The sequence below is a fragment of the Pristiophorus japonicus genome, chromosome X, assembly GCF_044704955.1.
Source record: "Pristiophorus japonicus isolate sPriJap1 chromosome X, sPriJap1.hap1, whole genome shotgun sequence".
Taxonomy (NCBI): domain Eukaryota; kingdom Metazoa; phylum Chordata; class Chondrichthyes; family Pristiophoridae; genus Pristiophorus; species Pristiophorus japonicus.
The window spans coordinates 33,643,596-33,652,726 of record NC_092010.1 but is presented as its reverse complement, the minus strand read 5'-3'; the positions used below and the strand labels follow the sequence as shown (position 1 = coordinate 33,652,726).

General features: G+C 58.1%; 1 protein-coding gene across 2 annotated transcripts in view; it reads left to right on the top strand.

Annotated features, from left to right (window-relative positions):
• The first annotated feature begins 917 nt into the window (after positions 1-917).
• Positions 918-9,131, top strand: part of LOC139240955 (tensin-2-like) — a 344,077-nt gene continuing 335,863 nt past the window's right edge. For both annotated transcript variants that reach the window (XM_070869537.1, XM_070869535.1), the window contains exon 1: positions 918-1,237. In XM_070869537.1, coding sequence (XP_070725638.1) covers positions 1,139-1,237 — 99 coding nt within the window. In that variant the 5' untranslated portion in view covers positions 918-1,138. The remainder of the gene's footprint in view (positions 1,238-9,131) is intronic.

Below are 9,131 nucleotides of genomic sequence, written 5' to 3'. Positions count from 1 at the left end.
TGCCCTCTGGTTACTGACCCTTCTGCCAATGGAAACAGTTTCTCCTTATTTATTCTATCAAAATCCTTCATGATTTTGAACACCACCATCAAATCTCCCCTTAACCTTCTCTGCTTTAAGGAGAACAACCCCAGCTTCTCCAGTCTCCCCACATAATTGAAGTCCTTCATCCCTGGTACTATTCTGGTCAATCTCCCCTTAACCTTCTTTGCTCTCAGGAGAACAACTCCAGCTTCTCCAAACTCTCTACATAATTGAAGTGTCTCATCCTGGTGTACCATTCTAGTAAATCTCCTCTGCACCCTCTCCATGGCCTTGATATCCTTTCTAAAGTGCGGTGCCCAAGTCCTTGCCACGTTCAAAATGGCAGCTCAACCATTGGCCTCTCCGGGATAGTTCTTTTCGTATCTGTCCCAAGTATAGTGTAATAAATCATGGTCGAACATCGGCAATATTTGTATAGTTGTGATAGACCCTGCTCTTCCTCTGCGCACGGTGGAGATTTGTGTGGCGAGATAGTACTGTCTGCATCAATTAGAATTGGCTGTTCTTTCCTAGTTGAAATAATTGTTTGCAGCTTGCAGTTTCCTCGCAAAGAAAAATCCTTACCCAGCACAAGGATCCTAAGGACAATTGTAGCACCCCCAGCTGCTTGTGTGGATGACTGATACATTGATGCAGGTTGGACCTGGTCTCTTATGTTTGAGTTCCATACTGGATGTATTTACCAACTGAGATATCAAAGGAGTTCAAAAAAATTAGTTTTACAAAAAAAAGAGAGAAAAAAACAACTTGCTATTGAGTTTAAATGCTCTCAGCATGTCGTCATCCTTTGTTCTTTGAAAACCCATTTTGATTGATGGCCGTGTTATGAAATTCGAAGTGCGGCCCCAGTGAATGCCACTGAGGCTCCATTCCCAGCCTGGCTGGCCGGCGAACAGTGAGCGCTGTTGACACCTGTTTGCGGAGAGGGGAACAACAGGCCACCCCCAGACACATCTGGCACTGCGAACTTTTGCTCGGCCGCGATCGGAGTGCTGTTGAACGTGGAGGCGGTGCTTGCGCCTGAAGTAAGCTCCGCTCCGTTTTGCAGAAGGGAGGAAAGGCATCTCCCTGGGAGCCGCGAGCGGGCAGCTGCATGGGCTGTGCAATCAGTCTCGATTGTGGCGGGAAGGAGCTGTGCGCGCACCCAGATGACTCTGCGAGGGCGAAAGAAGAGAAAATGAGGCTGACAAAGGTATTTCCTACCATCCTGTGACTGTGTGTGTCGTTTTGCAGTGGAAGAGTGTTGTGTGCGAAGCTTGTAACGTTTTGGCTTTGCCCTGTATTCCTCCAGTATATTGCAGAGCGAGACAACTCGACATATGCTGGAATAAATAGAAAACTTTTTCGTCTTTGCTGACTTGCCAGGCTTCAATCAAAACCACCGTTGAGAGCGTGCATGCTTTTCTGTTTTTTAATAATATATGGGAGGGGAACGCCGAGGGGGCGGGTCAAAGGTCAAGTAACTGAAATTGTTTTCTGGAAACGCATCGAGTTGTTACTGCTTTATTTGCCAGAAGTTGTAATCTTGAGGAGCCGCCCCCCAAAAAAAGAATTATAGGGACCCAAAGTGGTAGGAAAAAGTGATAAAGCCAACTTGCTGGTTTTGGAAGGTGACAGGGGGTTTTAAAGGGGCACTGCACTCGTAAAAAGGCTCTTACAGCTTTTTTTGGCAGAGCTGTTGACATTTTTACTGCAGCAATGTCACATGCAAGTCAGAGGATGATACGCTGCCGCTCAGTTTATGTCATTGACGTGTTTGGCAAAACTTTTACTCACTTTGCAGGTGAACATTTTGTCAAAAGGAAGACACCCCTTTAAGCTGCTCATTTCTCTCATTTGTATTAGTTCCAAGCATTTCAGGTTTTGTATCATGCTGAGTATTTACCTGAGGAAGTCATCCAGGCCTGCAGAATTGTAGAACTTATGATAGTTCCAACTTAAAAAAAATTAATTCACGGGATGTGGGCGTCGCTGGCAAGGCCGACATTTATTGCCCATCCCTAATCGCCCTTGAGAAGGTGGTGGTGAGCCGCCATCTTGAACCGCTGCAGTCCGTGTGGTGAAGGTGCTCCCACAGTGTTGTTAGGGAGGGAGTTCCAGGATTTTGACCCAGCGACAATGAAGCAACAGCAATATATTTCCAAGTCAGGATGGTATGTGACTTGGAGGTGGTGTTGTAGGATCTGCATGGCTAATGGTGTCTAACACTGGAACTGGGAATGGAACGAATAATGGGAGCGAGCTCTGAATATTCTGCGATACTAACCCAAGGAAACATTGTACCGAAAAATAGGAAAAGTTGTGCTTTGCTTTACAGAATCTAGAATGGTTACAGCACGGAAGAAGGTCATTCGGCCCGTTGAGTCCATGCCAACTCAGCCAGTTCCACTCCTTCCGCCCTTTCCCCGTAGCCCTTCAAATTTTTTTCCTTTAGGTACTTATCCAATCCCTTTTAAAAGATAAAATTGAATCTGCCTCCACCACCCTTTCAGGCAGTGCATTCCAGATCCTAACCACTTGCTGTGTAAAAAAAGATTTTTCTTACGTCGCCTTTGGTTCTTTGTGTCCTCTGATTCTCGACCCTTCTCCCAATGGGAACAGTTTCTCTCTATCTACTCTGCCCAGACTCCTCATGATTTTGAACACCTCGAACAACTCTCCTCTCAACCTTCTCTGCTCCAAGGAGAACACCCCCAGCTTCTGCAGTCTATCCACGTAACTGAAGTCCCTCATTCCTGGAATCTTTTTGCTCGTTATCCGGAGGACTTATTATCCAGTGACTGCTCAAGCACATTGAACAAGAAAAGCAACAATGTGTGTGCAGGTCGTCGCAGTCTGAGATTTGATTATGCAGGGAATGCTTTTCTGGCTGCAGTTACTGAGCTCTTCAAATCTTCCTGGAATGCACTGCCTCCAATGTCAAGGAAAAGGCCACATACTTATAATATATTAAAAGTGTTGTGCGTACTAATGTACTGCTGGAAGTGACAATCTTCAGGAATTCCTGGTTTCATCATACTTTGTACCCGTGTCACAGTGCTGCTACTCTGTGGGCTCAATGCCCTCTATATAAAGGGAGCCAGTGCAGGTTCTGTAACATGCTGGGGCGGCTAGAGATTGACCCCCATGTACATTCATGTGTCAGCTGTGGCTCAGTGGGTAGCACTCGTCTCCGAGTCAGAAGCTTGTGGGTTCAAATCCCACTCCAGAGACTTGAGCACATAAATCTAGGCTGACACTCCCAGTGCAGTGCTGAGGGAGCGCTGCACTGTCGGAAGTGCTGTCTTTCAGATGAGACGTTAAACCGAGACCCCGCCTGCTCTCTCGGGTGAATGTAAAAGATTCCATGACACTATTGTGAAGAAGAGCAGGAGAGTTCTCCCTGGTGTCCTGGCCAATATTCATCCCTCAACCAACATCACTAAAAAACAGATTATTTGGTCATTATCACATTACTGTTTGTGGGAGCTTGTTGTGCGCAAATTGGCTGCCACGTTTCCTACATTACAACAGTGACTACACTCCAAAAGTACTTCATTGGCTGTTAAGCGCTTTGTGACGTCCGGTAGTCGTGAAAGGGGCTATATAAATGTAAGTCTTTCTTTATAGGGCAATTGAACAGCACCAGAGTGTTAGACCTTCAACTGAGCAGACACCAGCTCGCACCTACGCAGCTGTCTGAAAGACACAATTTGTGCCTTTGTCGCGTGCCCTGCAGTTTTCCCACTTGAGTCTTTAGGGAACTGTATTGCTGACCTCTGAACTGTCACACTGTTTATGGCCAGAAACATACATTGCTGGCTGGTATTTGGCCATTTATCTTTGTTGGTGCTGCTGGCTTGGGAGGCAGTGGGGCCGATGCCTCCGTGAGCTGCGTCACTGGAGAGGAGGCGTCGACCCTACAACCCTGCTCCCGGGAGGGTGATTAAATATAGAGTCGCGGAGCTCTGTGGGTTTTAAAACCGACACTGACAGGTCTCCTGTAACGTGCTCATGGTAAGCCAGAGGAGGCTCGGTTTTATGAGGACCTTATGAGCCTGATGCCAGATAACGTGCAATGTATATTTTGCTGCCAAGGGGGAATTGTGTGTCTGTGTGTGTGACACCCTCGTCTGTCCTCTATGGCCACAAGGTGTAATTGCCATGAATAGGCACATCCTGAGGTCAAGCATAGGCTAAGTGCTGGCGACCTTTCTCTGTAGACTGGCAGCTGCCTGTAAGTCCTAGAATCATAAAAGTTTACGGCACAGAAGGAGGCCATTTGGCTCCTCATGTCTGCGCCGGCCGACAAAGAGCTATCCAGCCTAATCCCACTTTCCAGCTCTTGGTCTGTAGCCCCGTAGGTTACGGCATTTCGAGTGCACATCCAAGTACTTTTTAAATGTGGTGAGGATTTCTGCCTCTATCATCCTTTCAGGCAGTGAGTTCCAGACCCCCACCACCCTTCTGGGTGAAGAAATTTTCCCTCAAATCCCCTCTAAACCTCCTACCAATTATTTTAAATCTATGCCCCCTGGTTGTTGACCCCTCTGCTAAGGGAAATAGGTCCTTTCTATCCACTCTATCTCGGCCTCATAATTTTATACACTCAATAAGGTCTCCCCTCAGCCTCCTCTGTTCCAATCTTTTCTCATAGCTAAAAATCTCCAGTCCTGGCAACATCCTCGTAAATCTCCACTGTACCCTCTCCAGTGCAATCACGTCCTTCATGTAATGTGTTGACCAGAACTGCATGCAGAACTCCAGCTATGGCCAAACTATTGTTTTATACAGTTCAAGCATAACCTCCCTGCTCTTGTATTCTATGCCTCATCTGATAAAGGAAAGTATCCCATATGCCTTCTTAACCACCTTATCTATCTGTACTGCTACCTTCAGGGATCAGTGGACATGCACTCCAAGGTCCCTCTGTTCCTCTACACTTCTCAGTGTCCTACCATTTATTGTGTATTCCCTTGCCTTGTTAGCCCTCCCTTGTTAGTCAACAGCTCCTTCTTCAAAGGCAAAATACTGCGGATGCTGGAAAACTGAACTATAAACAGAAGCCTCAGGAAATACTCAGCAGGTCAGGCAGCATCTGCTTTGAACAGTGAAAGGTCACCGACCTGAAATGTTAACTCTCTTTCTCTCTCCATAGGTGCTGCTGGACCTGCTGAGTGTTTCCAGCATTTTCTGTTTTTTAGCTCCTTCTCCATTACTTTATTTTTTTGTTTGCTGTTAATACTTTTTTTTAAGCATGTCACCAAACTTTGGGGGCTGTGATGCTGAAATGTGACGTGTGGGACAAGCTGGATGGACCAGATGGTCTTTACCTGGCCGTCATTGTTCATATGTTCGTAACTTGCATTTATCTGGCGCCTTTAACGTAATAAAACATCTCAAGGCATCACACGGGAGTGATTAACAAACAGAATTTGACACCAAGTCACAAAAGGAGATATTGAGGCAGATGACCAAAAGCTTGGTCAAAGAGGTAGGTTTTGAGGAACGTCTTAAAGGAGGTGAGTTCAGTAGAGAGACGGAGAGGTTTAGAGAGGGAATTCCAGACCTTAGAGCCCAGGCAGCTGAAGGCACGGCCGCCAATGGTGGAGCAATTAAAATCGGGGCTGCTCAAGAGGCCAGAATTGGAGGAGTGCAGACAATCTCGGAGGGTTGTGGGGCTGGAGAACGTTAGAGATAGGGAGGAGTGAGGACGTGGAGGGATTTGAAAACAAGGATGAAAATTTTTTAATCGAGGTGTTGCCAATGTAGGCGTTCTAGCCCATTTCCTATGTCGCAAGGAGCCAATGACAAGTGTAAAGCTGGGTTAGAGGTTCGAGGAAAATCGGACCAGCCACAATTCAATCTCCATTTTAAAGTCATGCAATCTGTCATTTTTGTATTTCCATTCCAAACCTCTATGTCCACATTTAGGGCCCAAGTTTCGAGCCGCGCCTAGAACGGCGCAGTCCCGACCTGGACGCCCGTTTTTCGCGCCACAAAGTGTGCCTAAAAAAACCCTCCGTATTCTACACCTACCTGCAGGTCCTCTGGCCCTCGGCGCAGCGCAGCAGGAGCTGTAGGGGGGCGGAGCCAGGTCACTGCGCTGAAAACAGTGCCGGGACCTCTGCACAGGCGCGCTACAGTGGGCACGCAAGTGCAGTAGCTCCAGGTGCCCGAAACTGTGTGGGAGGGGCCCGAAGCACGCAGCCCCTAGCCCTGGCCCAATGGCCTCACTGGGACTGTGTGAATAAGGCTCCTCCCACGGCCAGCTCCTGCTTCCTCCCGACTCCCGCTCCTGCTCCCCCCCGGACCCGCCCCTACCCGCTGCCGCTCCTGCTCCCCCCCCCCCGGACCCGACCCGACCCGCCTGCCGCTCCTGCTCCCCCACCCCCCCCCCCCCCGACCCGACCCGACCTGCTGCCGCTCCTGCTCCCCCCGACCCGCCTGCCGCTGCCGCTCCTGCTTCTCCCCCCCCCCCCCCCCCGACCCGACCCGCTGCCGCTCCTGCTCCCCCCCGACCAGACCCGACCCGCTGCCGCTCCTGCTTCTCCCCCCCCCCCCCCCCGACCTGACCCGCTGCCGCTCCTGCTTCTCTTCCCCCCCCCCCCCCGACCCGACCCGACGCCGCTCCTGCTTCTCTTTCCCCCCCCCCCACCCCCCCCCGACCCGACCCGCTGCCGCTCCTGCTTCTCTTCCCCCCCCCCCGACCCGACGCCGCTCCTGCTTCTCTCCCCCCCCCCCCCACCCCGACCCGACCCGCTGCCGCTCCTGCTTCTCCCCCCCCCCCCCCCCCCCCGACCCGACGCCGCTCCTGCTTCTCCCCCCCCGACCCGACCCGCTGCCGCTCCTGCTTCTCTCCCCCCCCCCCCCCCGACCCGACGCCGCTCCTGCTTCTCTCCCCCCCCCCCCCCCCCCCCACCCCGACCCGACCCGCTGCCGCTCCTGCTTCTCCCCCCCCCCCCCCCCCCCCGACCCGACGCCGCTCCTGCTTCTCCCCCCCCGACCCGACCCGCTGCCGCTCCTGCTTCTCCCCCCCCCCCCCCCCCCCCGACCCGACGCCGCTCCTGCTCCCCCCCCCCCCGACCCGACCCGCTGCCGCTCCTGCTCCCCCCCCCCCCGACCCGACCCGACGCCGCTCCTGCTCCCCCCCCCCCCCGACCCGACCCGCTGCCGCTCCTGCTCCCCCCCCCCCCCCCGACCCGACCCGACGCCGCTCCTGCTCCCCCCCCCCCGACCCGACCCGCTGCCGCTCCTGCTCCCCCCCCCCCCGACCCGACCCGCTGCCGCTCCTGCTCCTGCTCCCCCCCCGACCAGACCCGACCCGCTGCCGCTCCTGCCTCCTGCTCCCCCCCCGACCCGAACCGACCCGCTGCCGCTCCTGCTTCTCTTCCCCCCCCCCCCCCGACCCGACCCGACCCGCTGCCGCTCGCTTCCCCCCCCCCCCCCCCGACCCGACCCGCCTGCCGCTCCTGCTCCCCCCCCGACCCGCCTGCCGCTCCTGCTTCCCCCCGACCCGCCTGCCGCTCCTGCTTCCCCCCGACCCGCCTGCCGCTCCTGCTTCCCCCCGACCCGCCTGCCGCTCCTGCTCCCCCCCGACCCGCTTGCCGCTCCTGCTCCCCCCGACCCGCCTGCCGCTCCTGCTTCCCCCCCCCCCCCCCCACCCCCCGACCCGACCCGCTGCCGCTCCTGCTTCCCCCCCCCCCCCCCCGACCCGACCCGACCCGCTGCCGCTCCTGCTCCCCCCCGACCCGCCTGCCGCTCCTGCTCCCCCCCCCCCCCCCGACCCGCCTGCCGCTCCTGCTTCCCCCCCCCCCCCCCCGACCCGCCTGCCGCTCCTGCTTCCCCCCCCCCCCCGACCCGCCTGCCGCTCCTGCTCCCCCCCCCCGACCCGCCTGCCCGCTCCTGCTTCCCCCCCGACCCGCCTGCCGCTCCTGCTCCCCCCCCCCCCCGACCCGCCTGCCGCTCCTGCTCCCCCCCGACCCGCCTGCCGCTCCTGCTCCCCCCCCCCCCCCCCGACCCGCCTGCCGCTCCTGCTTCCCCCCCCCCCCCCCCCCGACCCGCCTGCCGCTCCTGCTTCCCCCCCCCCCCCCCGACCCGCCTGCCGCTCCTGCTCCCCCCCCCCGACCCGCCTGCCGCTCCTGCTTCCCCCCCCCCCTGACCCGCCTGCCGCTCCTGCTCCCCCCCCCCGACCCGCCTGCCGCTCCTGCTCCCCCCCCCCGACCCGCCTGCCGCTCCTGCTTCCCCCCCCCCCCGACCCGCCTGCCGCTCCTGCTTCCCCCCCCCCCCCCGACCCGCCTGCCGCTCCTGCTTCCCCCCCCCCCCCCGACCCGCCTGCCGCTCCTGCTCCCCCCCCCCCGACCCGCCTGCCGCTCCTGCTTCCCCCCCCCCCCGACCCGCCTGCCGCTCCTGCTTCCCCCCCCCCCCCCCGACCCGCCTGCCGCTCCTGCTTCCCCCCCCCCCCCCCGACCCGCCTGCCGCTCCTGCTTCCCCCCCCCCCCCCCGACCCGCCTGCCGCTCCTGCTTCCACCCCGACCCGACCCGCTGCCGCTCCTGCTTCCCCCCCCCCCCACCACCCGACCCGCCTGCCGCTCCTGCTCCCCCCCCGACCCGCCTGCCGCTCCTGCTCCCCCACGCCCCCCCCGACCCGCCTGCCGCTCCTGCTCCCCCCCGACCCGCCTGCCGCTCCTGCTTCCCCCCCCCCCCCCGACCCGACCCGCCTGCCGCTCCTGCTCCCCCCCCCCCCCCCCGACCCGACCCGCTGCCGCTCCTGCTCCCCCCCCCCCCCCCGACCCGCTGCCGCTCCTGCTCCCCCCCCCCCCCGACCCGACCCGCTGCCGCTCCTGCTCCCCCCCCCCCCGACCCGCCTGCCGCTCCTGCTTCCCCCCCCCCCCGACCCGACCCGCTGCCGCTCCTGCTTCCCCCCCCCCCCCCCGACCCGACCCGCTGCCGCTCCTGCTTCCCCCCCCCCCCCCCGACCCGACCCGCTGCCGCTCCTGCTCCCCCCCCCCCGACCCGACCCGCTGCCGCTCCTGCTCCCCCCCCCCCCCCGACCCGCCTGCCGCTCCTGCTTTCCCCCCCCCCCCCCCCGACCCGACCCGCTGCCG